General features: G+C 35.0%; 1 protein-coding gene across 1 annotated transcript in view; it reads right to left on the bottom strand.

Moving 5' to 3' along the window:
• The window catches only part of Rit2 (Ras like without CAAX 2), a 305476-nt gene that overhangs the window by 133228 nt on the left and 151533 nt on the right, over positions 1-20715 (bottom strand). The window contains exon 4 of the mRNA XM_070028640.1: positions 2453-2644. Within this exon, the coding sequence (XP_069884741.1) occupies positions 2453-2644 (192 nt within the window). The remainder of the gene's footprint in view (positions 1-2452; positions 2645-20715) is intronic.

The raw sequence follows: 20715 nt of genomic DNA, 5'->3' as shown, positions 1-20715 counted from the left end.
CACCAGGAGCCCAGAGGCTTTTGTTCTCCTGGAATTCTGACACGTACAATAGAAGTGGCCCTGAGATCATTGATTGTACCTTTAATGGGCTGCTCCCCAGTGATTTTTCCTAAAAGCCCAGAGGAAAGTAAAATCTCCCTACCCTTCAGAATATCTGAACAGTCAAACCTTTAGGCTACAAAGTTACCTGAGAGTAGATTCATCTTTAACTGTTGAGAACTTAATTTCTTAACTCATTGAAATGTGAATAGATCACACTACATATTGCTTTGCAGGAAGCAAAGTAGCAGTAGAGGAAACAAACTAACAAATAATAGTTTGCATCCACTTTAAGAAGCCTAAATTCTCAATTAAAATTATACAAAAACATCACCATAAAATATTAATGTTTTCATCTTTTCTTGCACTATGAGTATCCAAAAGGCAAAATCTGTCTATCTGCAAAATCACTTAAAGTATGTGCTGTGTATGTATGTGAGTGCATGTGTGGCACCTGTGCTTTAGTTATGCTCTTAGATTCATTTCAATGCTAATTGGTCAGAATAGAATACTTAATTTATCCAGAATACGCCTTTGTGAGATTCCAGGAGTCACCTGTGAGCTCAGGAAAATAAGGCTTCCATTCACTGGAATATGTTCCCATATTAAGTCTGATTTTATAAACATTGGCTCTATGGGAGCATTAAGGGCATTAATATAAATATAAAATATAAAATATAAATATAAAAATTCAAAATTATAAAAAACATAGTAAGAAAACCAATTTACTTTCATCAACATTCTTACTTTAGCAAAAGGTCTTACTGGAAGTCTACTTTAAGTGATTAAAATTTAATCATTAACTGAAGTAACATAAACTATTAAAAGCCAGTTCAAATTTAAGGTCAATGCAAATAAAGTTGAAACATCTTTGATGGTAACTAATCAACTCAACAGAGACAATTAGATTCACCAGAATTTGATTTGTATGAGAATTGCTTAATATGAAGTGTATCACTGAGTCAGTCATGCAATGATTTAACTGGCCCCTGGTCTTCTTGAATGTAGAAACCTCAGGTGCTTCCCAAGAAGTAGTATCTGGCCAAATGAGAATTAACTCTAGTGACCTATGTGTGCTTGCTAGAGTAGTGATTCCAATCTTAGCTAGGCAGACTCTCTGCCTTATCAGTATTGTCTATTTGGAGAAGTCAGGAGTGTCTCTGCTGGTCACGATAGTACAAAAGGGGTGGCTAGCAATGTATAAAAGAAATTATCTTTCAACCTAGGAGAGAGTGGTTTGCCTCTGTTCTGGATAAGAGGAAAAATTCTGCTTTATTAATTGCCACATTTTTTCCCCAAAATATACCATTCTACTTTATTTCTAACTGATTTTTAGGTAAAAAATTCAGGTAAGTTTGGTTGGGATATTTTCCTGTTCTGTATGGATTGGTTTCAGTAACAGGAAAATGGTGCATGGTTCTGGAATGGGAAAAATGGCTTTTCCCCAAATTCATGGTCCCTGCCAGGGATAACTCTAAATCTGTCTGCATGTCTTGGTCCACATAGGTTGCTTGGGCTTCTTTGTGTGTAAATGTCAAATGCAGAAACTCTTGAACTTTTAAATCCCAACCTCAAATTTAGAGAACTACCTTTATTATATGCTATTGTTCAAACGCACACACAAAACAAAAACAAAAAAACCCCAAACAAACAAAAAAACAAGAAAATGAAAGCCAGCCATCCTTAGCTAAGGATGCTGTAAAGAGGCATTTCGGATGGGTTGTGTTAGGGTAGCTAACACATCAACCACAGGAACACACAAATTTCTCATCCATTTGAAAGAATAAGATGTCATTTGCAGGGAAATGTATGGTCCTAGAACAAATCTTGTTAAGTAAGGTAAGCCAAGCTCAGAGGAACAAACACTGCATGTTTTCTCTCCCATGTGGAAGCCAGATCTAAAACACAACTAGGCATGAAAACATACATACATGCATTTACACACAAAGAAATAGACTAAAGGAGGCCATACTTATGGGAGGAATCCAAAGGCATAGCTCCTCTAAACAATCAAAGTACTGTTAACAGGCATTTTGTTTGTTTGTTTTTTGTTTTTCTGTGGGGGGTGCATACAGAGGTGGTGGCAAAGAGGGGACAAGGAATGGAGGGAGAGAAGTTGTGCAAATGCAATCATTTTATTCAATGTACAATATGGAAAAATAAAAGGAGCTTCGTAACTTGTAGTCAGGGACAGAACCGCACAAGGAAAATGGTTAATGAAGGAAGGGGTGACATTGTTCAAAAACATTGCAACCATATCCACACTTATGAAATTGTAATCCCTTTGTACAACTCCTTACTAATAACAATATAAAGTGCACTTAAAAAAATTCAACATGAACTTTGGAAGTAGTTACATTTGATATATACACTGTAAGAGGAAAAGATAGAAGCCAACAAGATTAGCACTCACCTGACGGAACTGGTCCAGGTCAATTTTGTTACCCACCAGCACCAGTGGAATCTCATAGGTGTGGCGGACCTGAAAGATGAGCTCTTTGAATTTGGCAGCTTCCTGGAAGGACTGGCGGTCAGTGACAGAATAGCAGATGATGAAACCCTCCCCACCTCGCATGTACTGCTCACGCATGGCTGTAAATTCGGCCTGCAAAGGGGGTTAAAAAGGAGAATGCTTATGAGCACTGTATGGAGTGAATGCATAAGAAATCTAAATATATTGTGATAAGAATTGAATATGATAAGCTATCAAAAGTGCTGATATTTGATCATAATGATCTTGGAAGGGTATGGCAAATAGATTTTACTGATGGACTAACAGGGCTTATCCATGCATGGTATGGTAAGGGCCTCACTTTAGGAAAAGGAACTGGTAATATCCCAACAATACACTTATTCAAACTTAGGTTCAATAATGCATATATATTTAAGTATTTTCTCACTATCACTTGATAATAATATCACAGTCATCTGCTTAGACTTGTCTTGTAGAGGTGCATAAACGAGAATCTGGATTGCTGAGAAAGGGCTCCATTTCTATATTCTGTTGCATTCTATATTTTACGTTCTTTTCTCTCCCTGCAGAGAACGGCAGCATTAAGTTCGTGATGGTTCCGATGCTTCAATCCAGCAGGCACTGCTCCCTCAGCCTTTTCATGTTGTATCCCAACTCTATTACAATTTCTCAGCATCTGAAGAGTCAACTTTTGGAGTTCTACACTGAAAATTTCCATAAGAGTTGATATATCTGTTTTCATTTACTCACACTCTGAATCTACCACTAGAGGGGAAAATAGATTAGGATGCAATAAAAAAGATAAAACGTGGACTCTGGCTGTAGGAAAAAGTCACATTAAACAGGAAAAGAACACACGAATGTTTTGTGACTTGGACAATGTGTGTTGCAGGTAATAGAAGAAAAGAAACTTTAGATATATTTCAACATTATTCAAAGAATGAGAAAATGGGACTCTTCACCTAACAAAGTATTTACAAGAACCAATAAAATGTCCTGCTTAGAGTAATTGTCTAAAAGCATGTTAATTTGATTTAACATGGATATAAAGACAGGAGCATTTAAATAAACCAGGAACTTTGGAAAATTTGGCACTTGGTTGTAAGTGCTTATGTCAAGTAGAGATTAGGGTACATTCAACCTTTCTTACAGGACTGAGAAATGAATTAAATAAGAAAACAGACATGAAAATCCTTTGATGACTTTTCTTACATACAAATTAAGCTGACATTATCCATACCAACTCTTTCATAAAATATTGGTGTGCTTTTCTTAAAGCCACAGGAAAGTCATTATTCAGAGAAAATGCTATGTTCAACATGTTGCTTCCATTGTTATTCACACATGAATTAAAGATCTCTATGCTTTGTGATGCAAGTATCCTGAATACTAATATTGACTTCAGTGGCTTCTTGCTATAAATGGAACTCATTAGTTAATTATTCGGAAACATTACTAGATTCCATTTGCTATCTACCAGTAGCAAAATAGCTGGGAAACAGATCTATTCTGGACAGTGCAAGGAATATAAATTTTTCAAATGTCTTCAAAGCTCTTCTTAGTATAAATTTGCAGTTGATTGGCTTTCTTTGATATATTGCATTGTGTTAAAATAGTGTGAGAATGTTGTCAATACTAAAAATAAGTGTGTATGTGTGTGAGAGAGAGAGAGAGAGAAAGAGAGAGAGAGAGATTTTCATATACCAACTCCTTATCAGTTGAATAAGTGTTTTGAACAGATACTAAGGAATGGGATCTGGACTACCTATCTCCTTATTGAATTCAGCTGGTAGACTATACAGCATAAATGTCTCACAATGCATAAAATACACCAGTATGATTACCAGGATTATTAACCTTTAATTTTGTCTAATATATCAGAGACATTATTGTTCTCCTTGTACATTTGTTCTCCTTGTACAAAATGTAGTTAACACTATGCTGAGTGCAAAGATAAATGAGAAATTAAAACATAAAAACAAAGGAAATGATGACATTGTCCAGGTTAAGAAAACACAATTAGAACAGAGTAAAACAAACAAAGGCCAATTAAATGCTAAATGAACCATGAGGAATCGGAGAACAGAAAGAATATTTAACAGGAGAAAGGAAAAAGGGAGTTACTTGGTGAAGAAATGAGATACAGTAGTTTTCCTTGAATTTATTATTTATACAGAGCTTGCTCCATAACTTTCATGCAACTTCACATTCAACAATCATATATTGTCATTCTAAAATTAACTTTCATGGTCAGCATTTGCCTGACAGTTGAACTGCTAAAACTTGCTTATGAAGGAACTGTTCAAGTGCTGGATATTGCTAAAGTGTCAATGTGATTAATGCTGCTTTTGTTTGCATCATTTTAAGGAACAAAACAACTAAGATAGCATAAGTAATTGAAGCTTGTCTATCATAAACCTACTGTAATATTATATTATTTTATTTTATTTTATTCTGCTCCATTATAAGGATGATGGCAGAGGGGTTACAGTTGCATAAGTAAGGGAATGAGTTCATTTCTTGTCGAACATTGTTACCCTCTCCCTTGCTTTCTCCCACTTTTCCTTTCTCCCAACCCCTCTCCTCCCAAGATGTAAAGTTCATTTCTGACATAGCATTGTAAGTATTGCTGTTGCATTGGTTCACCCTTTGTCTTACCATTTTGCTATTCCTCTTCCCTTCCCCAAATCAGATAAAAGTATATACAAGACACAGCATAACAAAATCCAGAAAACAAAAACAAAAACAAGAAAAAACAAAAACCAGTGACAACAGGGGATAAACCTAAGGAGGGAAAATGAAAGAAAAAAGAACAAAGAACTTCACATCGTAAATTCTAAAAACAAAACAAAACAAAAACAAAAACAAAGGAAAGAACTCTCTCTAGTTTCCATAGCTTGGGAGTTCATTTTGATTAGCATCATTTTATATACATAATGGAATTCTATGCCTCCATCAAAAAGAATGGCATCGCCCCATTTGTAAGGAAATGGAAAAACATGGAAAATCATATTGAGTGAAGTAAGCCCAACCCAAAGAAACATGGACTTCATGGTTTTCCTCATTTGTGATAATTATATGTCTAGGATAGTCCTAGCAGAAGATCACAGGAGCTCAATAACTATCTACTACAATTTTAGCAAATTACAAAAGCAGATGTCAGGAGGAATAGTGAATCTTTGGGCTCAATCTGACTAGAATTTTTAAAATATGTTCATTTAAAACAAAAGTGAGCAAAGAGCTATATAAATAAATACTGAATAATATATAGGCAGAAACTGTGCCTAAAAGCCAAAATTGCAGCTAGGAATATTGCTTGAGAGTTTATAGAGAAAATAACTGTCTTCACTATTAAAAGTGTACCTATCATCTGTCTTTCAATATTCAACACATATATCTTGAGCAGCGCCTTCTGCCATGGAATGCTGCATACACTCTTCTTAGCTCATTCATCAAATATTTATTGAGCAATTATATGTGTCAGGCATCTAAGATCTGCAATGGTTCAAAAGAACATGTAGCATGAAACAAAAAATGGATAAATGTGGGGGAAAAAAACAATAAAAATTAGGACATTAAAACAAAGACACAAAAAGAGGAGAAGACAGTTTATTCTGAATTTCCAGACAACCGAGGCTGTAATGGGATAGTAATCAGTTTTATCACTTTTGTGGCCAATAACAACATATTAGTTTGACACAAATTTCGAAGCACTTAGAATTGAAGGTGATTTTCTTTTATTAAGTGGAGACAAAATTCAGCATCCTCAATGCCAAGTTGCCAGGTCTTGCACTAGCAGGTTGTGTAACACAATGTACATTTTACAATGTTAGTAAAATCAAACACTTTTGCTGACACCCAATGACAGTAAGGTGAGGCTTCATCAAGATGACAGAAAAGTTATTCTGTGGAATGAAAGTACTGAGTTCAGGATAAAGGCGATGATTAAAATCTGACTTTAGTGCCACAAAAGTATAGAGAAGGCCCTTGATTATGATGATAGCATTGCTCTTCTTCCTACCATTAGATACAAAACTACTGAGCATCGTATTCTCCAAAGCATTAGCAAAATGCTTGGATCAAATCCCAACAGATAATTATATAATAATTTTATAAATCACTTACTTTAAGCTGAATGTTTTAAAAGATGTTACCATTTAAATGTTACACATTTTAAAGAGAGTGAGGTTTGGGGACTGGGGACAGAGATAAAAGGAAAAGGGAATCCAATCTTTAAATTAAAGGGCTAGAGCTTTTAGTTACCCCTTGCTCTATAGCTAAGGCCAAATGTATCTAAACATATTGCACTGCAATGCACACTAATTAAAATGATTTATTGTTTCTAGTAAGGAAAATACGTGTTTCAGTGCCTGTGGATGGGTCAAAATTCCTTTCTTTTTAAAACTGCTTTTACCTTTCTCTCTTCTGTTTGACTTGTATTTTATCAAAAACTTAAACTTTCATGACTGCCTCTGGGTGGTACAAATCCACTAAAAGATATTTCTAATCACAGTTGGTTTCCTGTTTCTGTTGGAGGTCAGTCATACTGAGAGCTGTTTTTCTGCTAGCAAAAGCTACAGGAATCCGTCTTGGAATTCTACTTGTGTATGTTAGTCAGTCTCAACATGATAAAGAAAGGATGATCCCAACAAGAATACAGTGAAAAAAGATAGCAAAGTTAGAGTTGTTACTTGATATAGAAAATGTGGGAGACTCATCTACAAGTAAAAAAATAAAATGAACTTGTGGAGATAGGGAAAAACCAATTGTTTAAGGATTCAGGTGGACCTGTTGCAACAATGAGAAGTACAAGTTGTCATGTCCAAAACGAGCTTTACAATGTCGGTGGGGGGGGAAGGGGGGGAAGGAGAAGGATTAGGATTGGAGGGGAGGGGGGAGTCTGGGAAGGGATGTGAAGGGTAAACAAAGGAGGAGGCTGCAATGCTTGGTAAGAAATGTATGCATTATCCTGCCCATGTAATTGTAACTCCTCTGTACAGTATGTTCACAAATAAAATAAAATTAAATTAAAAATAAATAAATAAATAAAATGAGATGGGACACACACACACACACACACACACACACACCTACACAAACACATACACACACCTTATCATCAAGAAAGCATTTCATATTACTGACAGAAAACAGAAAGAAATGAGTGGCTCCTTCACTATTAAGACACAAATCAACTCATTTTGCAATGTTGAGAGAAATTTGCATCCAGACAAGTATAAAATGTTACAGTTATATTAAGAAGGCAGCAATTTTCAGCATATAGAGGAAGTGATACTTAAAGTAGGTAATTATTTGCATTCCATAACATTAGAGAGATACCCAGAAAGCTACTACAAGTTTCCATAAAATGCTTTTATCTTATTAATGCTTTGTAATTAAGGATGTCTTAGGTTACATCAGGGTCTCCTATCCAATCAATCCATCATGTATTTCTGTGTCTGATATATCTTCTTTAATCCTACTTCTTACTACTACTTATTATGCACATTTCTGCCTCTGGTGGACCAATGGTTATCCATTGTCTTCTCCATCAAACCTATACTCATCTACTTTATTATAAGCCCCTCTATAATCTGATGTAATGCTCTCTATCCATCTTTGTCTTCAATTAACCCTGAATAAGCAATCTCTAATGGGGTCACTTCTACTAGGCTTGGTCAAGTAAGATGCCTCTGTCCTGATTTTGCCTTCATGTACATTGTTCTCTCTACTTGAACTTTTTCTGGCCAACAGTGTACTTATGTAATGCCATTATTTAACTTTGTAGATGGGTAATTCAATGTCGAACACAGTAGTTATGACATCATTTTTCATAACTAATAAAAAAAAGCATAGATAGGTCAGAAAACCCTTCTACATTCTAAAGGCTTTTCTCCATTCCCTGGATCATAGTCACATCTATTCCTCTATATTCATTTTTTATTTATGAACCTATATATAGTAAATTCAGTCTTTATTACACTTTGTGAATATTTTCATTAATTCTTAACTCAAGATTAACAATGATATCTTACCTTTTAATTTTTAGTGCTATTTAAGGAGTTAAATGTGTCATTAAGAAAATTTTAAAAGTTCATGAAATTAACTTCTATGTAAAAATTGTATTTAATGCTTGCATATTGACAATATATTTTGAAGATGTAAAAATTTTAAATTGCTTCCATTTGAAAAGTAAATAACATTTAATACAAATAAATTGGTTTGTATATCCTGTTGAGAAGAAAGCATGCATTCTAGAGCACAAATCATGAGCAAGTTTCTAACATCAAATATTTTTTAAAGGATTTAAGTGACACTCTCTTAGATAATCCTTTAAACTACATTTAGATGAAAAAGATTTTGAAAATTTATATTTTAAAGGTCATCTGACTAAGAAAATGAGGATAATTTTTATCCTCAAGTCAGTCAATATCTTTTATTAATTTTTAAAACAAACCTGTAATCTTATATATCTTTATATTAAAAAATATAAATATATAAAAACCCATTGCTTAATCATAAGGCATTGTAAGTATACATAAAAGTAGTACAATAAAACTTCTTTGCACATCAACACACGCTAGCAAAATTAAGAAAATAAACCAGGTTACTTAGAAGCCTGAGGGGGGAAAAAAAACTTTATTGTTTGTCACAAGTTGTTTCAACCTTCTGAAATAATTGTGCTCTCTCAATTTTGTTATAAAATTTAATTATATGTCATTCTACTATTAGACTCAAGCACATTTTAGTTTTGTAACAAAATACTGAAACACAGCTTTGGTCATTTTAGAATCATTTTAATCTAGCCATTTAATGAAATTATTTTTAAATTGAGTATTCACCTTCATTGAAAGAAATATACTTTCAACATTAGGTGAAAGCTAGGAAAAAATCTACTATATGTGGATGAGTGAGAAGATATGAAGAAATCTATGTTTTAAAACTAAAAATCCTGATTGCAGATGTGGTGTTGCTGTGAGATGTCTCCAACTAGGGAACATAATTAACTCATGTTAACTACTAATAAGTATCAATATAAAAAGCATAAGCATTTATATCTTTTCATTATATTCTGATAATAGATACACATCAATATCTAGCATAGCATAGTGTGCATATCATATAACAGAACCCTTGACCCTCATATGACATATAGACTATTTTAATATTTACTCTGGTGTCTCCTGTGTATGACAATTTCAAGCAATATTTTTTTCTGAAACCATCACCACTGTAGAAGTATTTTCCAATTGGTAGTTTACTGTTTGGGAGGGTGATAAATCTCTATTTCCCCCTTCCTTCTCCACTTCACATATTTCTGATTATTAACTCTATGATAACCTAGGGAAACAAAAAGATGATGAGAGTACTTCCAAAGTTTAGAAGATTAAAAGTGAAAGCAGAATAAAAGAGTATCCAAAGTCTTGAGAATCTACAAACACAACACTTCCAATAAATAAAGGAAGAATAATAGATCAAAGGGCAGTGATAAGGGTGATTAAATAAAAGAACAGCTGGGACAAAGAATTCCCTTACTGTCCACTTAGCAGCTACCATTTTTCCCCTGCTCCATTCTCTGTAGATCATATTAAGAATCGTAGAGGACCTAGCTGTTCTGTGTTTTGGCGCCTAAGAAAAGCAAAATGGGTGCTTTACAGAATTGCTTTTCATAGCTCTTACATACATCTTCCTGTGTATTTTCATCATCCCTGTAATAGATACTATGTGTTATACCTGTAAATCCTATGTACATCACTGTTGCATTGTATTTTTATTTGAATTACTTTTTTTTTTTTTACTACTGGGTTGCTATTTTGCAACTAAAATCCCGGATTGATTTAATTTATGGATATGACATCTGTGAATATGGGTCGTCTACTCTTTTCTATCCATTTTCTTTTGCGCTTTTTGGGAACTAATCGAAGTAACGAAGTGTGACTTTAGTTCTACTTATATATTATCTTTCACTAGTTTTATTTTTAAACCATGTTGAAAATATTTCTTCTTTTCTATAGTGCCCATGTTAAGAGTCATCTTTTACTAGGATGATTCTAAATGAAGTTTTATTCACCTAGAAACTCAGAGATACAGCAGGAAAGCTGAAGGGGTTAGTAATAGCTTGTCTCTGCCAGCAATAAGTAGACTCACATGCATGGATTAAGAAGTGTGCAGGAAAAGCAGCAGCAAGCAGAAGGGATGCTCTGGAGAGCATCAAAACCATTTCCAAGACTAGCTTAGTTATCAACTAGCCACAAGGCCTACTGATTTACATTTATATCAGGGATGAATCTGATTTTCTCAAACCTAGATTGCCTGAAAGAAAGTAAATCAGACACAGATAGAATGTTTCATAGAGGTACCACAAATTGGCAACCAATAGATATTAAAAAAAAAAAAAACCCTGAAGGAAAATAAAAGCTAACCTAATCTTACCAGACCAATGAACTCAGGAAATAGTTTTTTATAACTACTTTAGGAAAATAATAATAATAATAATAAAGAAACCCTCATGAGACCAAGGATTAACACAGTTATTTGAGAGGAAGTGTAAGAAGAAAGAGATAGAGACTGACTGGCAGAGGCAGAGACAGAGACAGATAAGATAGAAAGTACAGAGGACAGAAGTCATAGGAGAAAGACAATCTAAAGCAACTTAACTCAGTGGGCACTGGTGTCTCCTGCTTGTAATCTTGGCTATTCATGAGGCTGAAACCTGGAGGTTGTTGATAGGAAGTCAGTCCAGGCACTGTAAGACCCTATCTCCAATAAACTTCTAAATTACCAGGCTAGGTGGGGATATGGCTCAAGTTGTAGAGCACTAGCCATAAGCAAAAATCTGAGCAAAAGGGAAAAACTCTGAATTTATGCCCTGGAACTAAATCAGAAAAACAAAGAAACAATCAAAGAAGAAACAAAAATAATGTACTGTAATTTAAAGTATAAAACCTACACAGAATCATGTCTTAAGGGACGACAGTCCTGCTAGGAACATAGTCCTGCCTGTCACTTTTCCCCCCTATAATACCATCCTAATAAAACTTTGCTTTCCGGCCATTGCCTCAGTAAGTTCTTTCCCCAACCATTGACTACAAAATCTACCTTAGTTAATATTCCCAAAGTTTTGATACTTCATTTATTCCATTTCTCTACAGTGCCATCCTTTAAAGCTGCTGAAGGGAGATTACAGTTAATGAAACTTAAATTTTAAAATATTTTTAAGAGCCGATTTTGCATAACCAACTGCCTACTTCCATGTTAGAATTTAGCATTCTTAAGTTAAGAATGATATCAATATAGAAAATATTTGGTATGAATTTCAGGGAAAAAAAACAATACAGAGATATATAGACATAGGCTGATAGAAGAGTTTAGCAACACAAGCACTACTAGTTTGATGAAGAGAGATAAGTCAACTTATTAGAAAGTTTTACAATGCATTCATTCATAAGGCAACAGAAATTAGAACATATGGAAATTATTAAAGAATCATGGGACACCATAGACACTTTTTCTGGATTTGAAATTTAACTATGTCTTTTTAGCTTCCTGGTATTTGCTCTACCAGCAATGGGAGAAAGAAGAAAGCTGTTGAATTAATGCAAGGAGACATATTTCTTATGAGATTTCCTTTTGTAAAGTGCATCCAATACTTCCTGGGCATGTGAAGACCCAACACACACTTCCTGTCCTCATAGATCTGTTTCTTCTGACTCAGCTAATGATACCACTAACAGCTCTAATCAGCAAGGCCATGTGGAATTCAATTTGGATTTGCCCTCTTTCATTACCTTTATGAGAGAGTTACAAATAAGCCTTAGCCTCTAAATGAGTTCCTACAGAATATTTTATTGATCCTTTAAAATAGTTTCCTAATGCTTCATCTGCTATCACTGCCAAAAGAGAACATCTGATTGAAACTTAAAATTTTTATTTTATTTCATATTGATTCCAAACACTTGCTCTTCCTTCCAAGTTAAAAATATCTTTATAAAATTGGTGTACAATGTCTACTCAAGTAACGTTCATAATCATTTCCAAAACCAGAATAGCAAGTGAAGATGCAAGCACAATTCTCCCTTTCAACACTCTGCTGGAAGACAACATAACCTTTGATAGCTCTTGGCACATGAGAATATACAAAATTCAAAATAAAACAATTTTTTCTCTCTTCAGATTTTCATCATAGTAATAAGTTTCAAAGTATGACTAGCCAAAGGATTTGCTTCAGAGTTTCATATACTCTCATGCAAATATGTATTCAACCAACTATTCTTCTATTGTTTGCTTACTTGAATGAAGATCTTACAGGTATAACTCAAATAGATAAACACCCAGAGAAGAAGCCAATATTGGGATTTTAATGCAGTTGTTCAAGTTGATGTAGCTGAAGCAGAAAAACAATGTTCCAGGATGGATATACTTTAAGGTCCTATTCATTGGATTATTCAATTCCTTTCCATGTGCCTTGAATTCCCTTGCCATCCCTCAAGGGTTAGTTTAAATATTGACTTATCTAGCATTTATATCAAGGTCACTGCTCTAATATTTAGAGAAATAGGCAACTCTCAAATTATCATTCTGATGTGAAATATATATGTAATATATGTGTGCTTACAAATGTCTATAGCATAGGAAAAAATATGACATAATCTTTTATTTAAATATGTACATATATAGCTACATAAAACACGAGTCCATTACACCTCACATTATATAATCTCTAATTTGTCTAATCCCTGCACAATGCTAGTACCTACAATAAATATCAGTGTGCACAGCAGAGTTCCGCACATGACTAAGTAGGCTTCAGCAAGTGTTTATTATTGAAATAAAGAATCCTATTTTATACAATGACCATAAACAGTTTATACCATTTTTTCATAAACTATCATTTGACCCAACAGTATTTAAAGTTATCAAGAATTCTACAACTATTGAGTATTTTGGTCAAGTCATGTCGTTTCTGAATGGGAACCTAAGATATGAATTTAATTTCCCTTAACTTTGATTCTCATGTGCTTCATACAATGACATGCTTATAAGTTTTCTAGCTCTTCGGGCAACAGTGCAATTCAATTTATTGTAAAGAAAATAAAATTCCACTGGTGGAGAACTTTAAGTGCAACTGCTCTGATAGTATAAACTACAGTTCCATTTATTTCTAGTTTTGATATCTTGGAAAATGGTGTTGTTTCTGTCAAGCTTGTCCTGCTGACATTCTTCAGCAGAAGAGTGGTTTTACGCAACAAATTAGGGATGTGGGGAATGGATAGCCAGTCTGATATTTTTAAAGATGCAAAAAGTAAAGAGAACAAATGGTGTATATCATGTAAAGAAGATTGGTCGACTAGAGCCAAGAGCTACTGTAGTGGAAAAAAATAGTCTTGTACAAAGATTCAGCATAAAAAGGTGGCAAGATGATATGATTAAAGGCACAGTAAAAGCCATTTCTTGCCTAAAACTTCTGTCTCTACTGGCCTAAAACTTCATTCCTTTGTTTATATTACTTGTCCATTTAAAATTTTGAAAGTAAAGATCATGGAAGCATAATTATTCAGATCATGGAAATACAATTATTCAGAACTTGAAGAACAGTTTTATGGTCCCAGTGTCACACACTACGGTCATTTTTACAAGCAATGATCTTTAAAGAAAAGGAATTCTAAATTAGAATCACCACCATATGAGCTGATGGAAGGAAAAACAGTTTCCTCATTTTTAGAAATATTAATAATAAACTTACCTTCCCTTGCCATACATTATTTTAAATATCATACAAGATTTTCTATATATCATTTTCTATACATCATTTTAAGGATACCACAAATAAATAAGTAAAGAATTTAAAGGAAGAGAAACAAAGAACATAGAGATTACCTTCTCTAATATCACATAATTAATTATTGTGAATTATTGTGATAGATACGTTTATATACATGTTTATTATCCCTCTCATTTCTATTATGCAGTTGTGTTTCATATAATTTCCCAAACATGAAATTTTATACATCCCCTGAACTATTCAAGTTAACAAAATAGTGATGACAATAAATCTTCACATTGATTTCCTTTTGCTTTTCACAGCAAAATAATCCCTTAGAACTCAGAAATAAAAAAAAAAATTCACTCCAAAATTTCAAGTATATGGATAGGTTTTCTTTATTGCATACAATACTTGATGTTGCCAAACATAATTTTTAGAGTTTTTGAATTAATAGAATGCTCAGGTAAACCTCCCTACTTCGGCTGACATCGAGATGGGGGGAGGGGGCTAGAACAACAGGGAAGGAATGACATATGGGGAGGGAAGGACTCTTACCATTAGGATTCTCTTTGTGCTTAGGAGTTTACTGATTTGCTTCCTGGTGTATTTAATATTAAGTTGAATTTCATTGCTCTATATATTCTTTTGCTTCCTTTGACTAGAAACCTATGTTTAGTTTGTTTTAGTTTTTTTTTCCTTTAAAAAAAATTTTTTTTGTGAACACACTGTACAGAGGGGTTACAATTACATGGGCAGGAAATGCGTACATTTCTTATCAAGCATTGCAGCCTCCTCCTTTGTTTACCCTTCACATCCCTTCCCAGCCTCCCCCCACCCCCCCCATCCTCCCACTCCCCCACCAACGTTGTAAAGCTCGTTTTCGACATGACAACTTGTACTTCTCATTGTTGCAACAGGTCCACCTGTATGCTTAAAGGACTTGTTTTTCCCCATCTCCTCTACAAGTTATACTGACATCAAATATAGTGAAAGCAGGTGTTATACTGTGGGGGAGGGACATACAAAGCAACAAAGAGATAATCTTATAAATGCGTTAGAAACAAATGCATGAAAGACAAAAACATTAAAATACATATCTATGGGTTCATTTTCCTAACATCACATTATCTGACCTTTTCCGCTTGACTCATACATATACTAGATATTGCAAATAAGGGAAACCATGGGACGTATGTTTCTTTGGGCCTGGCTTACTTCACTTAATATAATTCACTACCGAACACATTCTATGAAGCCATCATAACCATCATCCTAAAACCAGGCAGGGACTCATCAAAGAAAGAGAACTATAAACCCATTTCTTTGATGAACATTGATGCAAAACTTCTCAACAAAATTTTGGCCAATTGACTTCAACAATTCATCCAAAAAATCATACACCACGATCAAACAGGATTCATTTCAGGGATGCAAAGCTGGATCAATATATGCAAATCAATTAATATTATTCATCACATCAACAGGAGCAAGAATAAGAACCACATGGTTATCTCAATAGATGCAGAAAAAGCATTCGACAAGATCCAACATCCCTTTATGATGAAGGTTTTGGAAAAATTAGGAATCCATGGAACATTCCTCAATACAATAAAGGCTGTATATGACAAACCTACAGCCAGCATTATACTCAATGGTGAAAAACTAAAGCCATTTCCTCTTAACTCAGGAACAAGACAAGGATGCCCACTCTCTCCACTTCTCTTCAATCTAGTATTAGAATGCCTAGCTACAGCAATAAGACAAGATGCAGACATAAAGGGGATCCAAATAGGGAAAGAAGAAATAAAACTCTCCCTCTTTGCAGATGACATGATCTTGTATTTAAAGAATCCCATAGACTCCACTCCCAAATTACTCAAGCTGATTCAAAACTTTGGCAAAGTAGCAGGGTAGCAGGGTATAAAATTAACCCCCCAAAATCAATGGCTTTTCTGTATGCCAACAATGAGAAAAGTGTGGCTCAAATTAGGAAAGCAACTCCATTTGTAATAGCCCCACAAAAAATAGAATACCTAGGAATTAACTTAACCAAAGAAGTGAAGGACCTCTATGATGAAAACTTTAAAATCTTGAAGAAGGAAATCAACACAGAACTTAAAAAATGGCAAAACCTCCCATGCTCCTGGATTGGCAAGATTAACATCGTGAAAATGGCAATACTTCCCAAGGCTATCTACAAATTCAACTCGATATCTATCAAAATTCCAACCTCATTCTTCAAGGAAATAGAAGAGGCAATCCAAAAATTCATATGGAACAATAAAAGACCCCGCTCCTCAACAAAAAGAACACTGCTGGAGGAATATCAATACCAAATTTCAAACTCTACTATAAAGCTATAGTACTCAAAACAGCTTGGTATTGGCATAAGAACAGACCTCAGGACCAATGGAATAGAATTGAAAACCCAGAAATGAACCTACAGACCTATAGCCATCTAATCTTCGATAAGGGAGCTAAAACAATAGAATGGAAGAAAGACAACCTCTTCAGTAAATGGTGCTGGCAAAATTGGTTAACTATTGTAGAAAACTAAAGCTAGATCCTTATATATCACCCTGCACCAGAATCAACTCCAAATGGATCAAAGACCTCGAAGTCAAAGCAGACACTCTGAAAACATTACAGGATGGAATAGGAGAAACCCTAGGTCTCCTTGGCTCAGGCTGAAATTTTCTGAATAGAGATCCGGAAACACAACAAATCAAAGGACATAGCTAGCAAGATCAATAGAAAGCCGGATTGGGAGAAGATCTTCACTAGCCATACAACAGACAAGGGTCTCATATCTAAAATATACTTGGAACTCAAAAAAATTAAATCCTCCAACAACAAATCCTCAAAGAAACAACTGCCCAATAAATAAGTGGGCGAAAGACTTAAAGAGAAACTTCTCTGAAGAAGAAAGAAGGATGGCCAATAGACACATGAAGAAATGCTCAACATCCCTAGCCATAAAAGAAATGCAAATCAAAACAACATTGAGATATCACCTCACTCCAGTTAGAATAGCAAAAATCAAGAACTCTAACAACAACAGATGCTGGAGGGGATGTGGACAGAAAGGAACCTTACTTCACTGTTGGTGGGAATGTAAACTTGTTCAACCGCTTTGGAAAGCAGTATGGAGGTTCCTCAAAAAACTTTACATAGATCTCCCCTATGACCCAGCAATCCCACTTTTGGGCATTTACTCAAATGTTTACAAACAAGACCACACTAAAGCTACTAGCACAACTATGTTTATTGCAGCATTATTTACCATAGGTAAGATATGGAACCAACCCAGATGCCCCTCAGTAGATGAATGGATCAAGAAAATGTGGTATATATACACAGTGGAATTCTATGCCTCCATCACAAAGAATGACATTTCCCCATTTGTTAGGAAATGGAAAAACTTGGAAAAAAATATATTAAGTGCAGTTTGTTTTAGTTTTTAATTATCTCTTTTTTATTTCTCTAGACCTTACATTCACTCTATAATCAAATTTTCTGTTCTATCTTCACAATACCTTCTGATTTTAACTATTTTTTCTTTCAGCAATGATGACACCATGATTCAGATCGAACAACCTCTCTCATCTATCTATCTATCTATCTATCTATCTATCTATCTATCTATCTATCTATCTATCTATCTATCTATCTATCTATCTATCTACATATCTATCTATTTTTGTGCCAGGGCTGGGGCTTCTAAGTACTGTCCCTTAGATTTTTTTTCACTCAAGGTTGTCACTCTACCACTAAAGCCATAGCTTTTTTTTTTTCCAGCTTTTTTTGTTGTTGGTGGTGATCATAGGGAGGGTCTGAGGCTGGGCACTGTCCCTCAGCTCTTCAGTTCAAGACTAGCGCTTTACCATTTGTGCCACAGCATCTCTTCCAGTTTTTTTTCTACACCAATCCAAATGAAGTCAGTGGCCATTGGTCTTCTAGAGATAAATGTATATATAAACATTTTCCCTGTATATCTATCTATCTATCATCTATCTATCTATCTATCTATCTATCTATCTATCTGCATATCTATATACAAATATATATGTACATAGACACATGAAGATGTATATACATATATACATATATTGTATTCATGCAAATCTGTACATGTGCGAGTCTTTTCCCAGCCTTTCCTTCCTCTTTCTTGGTTCTTTGTGGGGTTGTGGGACTGCTTGGCGGGAACCAGTTGTTTGCTTGCTGTGTTTCAGAGAAAGTGTCCCACTAGGAAGACCAGGTTAGACTTGACCTTTGGAACCCGGTGTGTCTGCCTCTGGTAGGTTAGGCCCACAGGTGTGGACCATCAACTTTGACCTCCTACGCCCCACCCCCCAAGGTTAGGGTGTGTTCTGAGGGAGAGTTCTTCAATGTCTTTCTTCACCTGCTGTGTGTAGGCACTTCCTGGGTTGGATAATTGTTTAGGGAATCGCTGATTCTGTCTGCACTAATCCAACTGCAGTTGGATCCCTTTTGTCTTGTCCACATAAACAAATATTTAATTTAATATATGTATGTCTTTACCTGTGTGTGTGTGTGTGTGTGTGTGTGTGTGTATATATATATATATATATATATATATATATATATATATATGTACTTATCTCAGAAACTAGCCAACTTCACCTGGTGTGGTGAAACATGCCTGTAATCCCAGTGGTTGGATGATTATCAACTGGAGTCCAGCCTGTGCTACCTGCCAGTTCCATGTCCTTGTAGACATTGAGACATGTCCTTGTACTCATTGAGACTGTCTTAAAAAAGATATAAAGATATAAAATTAAAGAATGAAACTAATTTATTCATGATGATTTTTTTTAATTACATACCTACAGAATCCATGGCAATCATAATACAGAATATCTTTCCTCTTTAGGCCAGCATGGCTATCTGCTTGTGGTTTTACCTGTTACTCTATTCCTTGTGCACCAGAAGAGGGTTCTATTAACTTCATGAATTTAAGTTAAATCCTTCACTTACCTCCTAATTTTCACACTTCAACCCCGAAAGGGAACATGGGTTTTTTTTTTATCCTATTGTGTAATCCATATGACTTCTAAAGTATGCTCTACTATTGGAACTAGAATTTAACCTATGTAAACATGAGCTTTTGAAAACAGCATAAATGTCCTTAGTTCAAAATCTTGTTTAGTGTATGATAAAATGGCAAAATATGGGAAGGCGTTCAGACTTTGATAAACTTTACAGTTCTTGACTTAAATCCTCCGTCTTATAACTAGTTCATAATCATGATTAAAACTAATAGTCCTATTCATCAAACACATATTCTATCCTCCTGAGGGCTGTTGAACAGTTCTAGCTTTGTACTCAATACAATATTTCATTTTCTCAAGTACACTTCTTTGGATAGTCCTAATGTTATATCAGTTTGCACAGCATTTGACTTTTTGAAGTGCTTTGGTAGAGTTGGGTGGTAATGAGAAAACAAATAAGGAACAAATGAGAACCTTAGGGGTATAGAGATATCAGCTTTTCAGTGACCACTGAGTGCAGAGACTCTAGATTAAAAAAACATTTCCAAGAAAGGATGTGTCCTTTTTAACTGTTTGTTCTTTGAGATAGAAAGCTCAGTTCAAAATTTAGATCGTATTACAGAAATTGAAAGCAGTTCAGGCAAATTCATCTCCATTGTACCTCAAAAAAGGAAACTGAGAGCACTCATGCTGTATGTGGTATATATACAGTCATTTTTCCTAAATATCTTCTGTCTGTGAAAATGGGAATGAGATTCAATGCTTTTTTTCCCCTCAAGTATCATAGGATATAATTTTGAATCTGATAATGTAGGTATTTTTAAGGCATAATAGCCAATAAGGAAATTGAAGTGGACGCTGAGATGGGACCCCAGCTGGTATGATTCCATTTGCCTTTGTTTTAGGGATTTTAGAATCGATGGGCCTAGTTCCCAGAATGAAAAAAATGCATCTGGTCCCCCTCCCCTGAACAACCTAACCGACCCTTGATTGTTGAGTTAAAGTCTGACCCATAAAACAGATTATTTGTAATCTGACCCAACTGGCAATACCACGTGCCTACCATAAACCCTGCCTTTTGCACATGCTTAAGGTAAACTCCGCCTATTGGTCACCTGTGTGTGGTCTGATATGACTGTTCAATCCTTTGTGTGTGTTATGATCCCATTGGTCAACTGTGTGGGACCAGGCTCGACCTCGTGGATTTTGCCTTTAAAAAGCAAAGAATGGGGGCCTCTCGGGGTCTAAGTATCAGCTTTGGAGCCTGTGCTGCAGCCCTGACCTGTCAGTGTAGGAACTTTCTCAATAAAGTTGCTTCTTTGTTAACAACTTTGTTGCGGAGTAATGTCACTCCAGATGACTAGGTAGTCTTGCCTGCCTGAGTAGGGGTCTTCCTACTACAGAAATGAAGAAAGATATAAACAAAT

Source organism: Dipodomys merriami, unplaced genomic scaffold (assembly GCF_024711535.1).
Source record: "Dipodomys merriami isolate MVZ:Mamm:240054 unplaced genomic scaffold, mDipMer1.0.p SCAF_2, whole genome shotgun sequence".
NCBI classification, from domain to species: Eukaryota; Metazoa; Chordata; class Mammalia; order Rodentia; family Heteromyidae; genus Dipodomys; species Dipodomys merriami.
The sequence above is the reverse complement of the archived record's forward strand: the minus strand, read 5'-3'. Positions and strand labels throughout refer to the sequence as shown.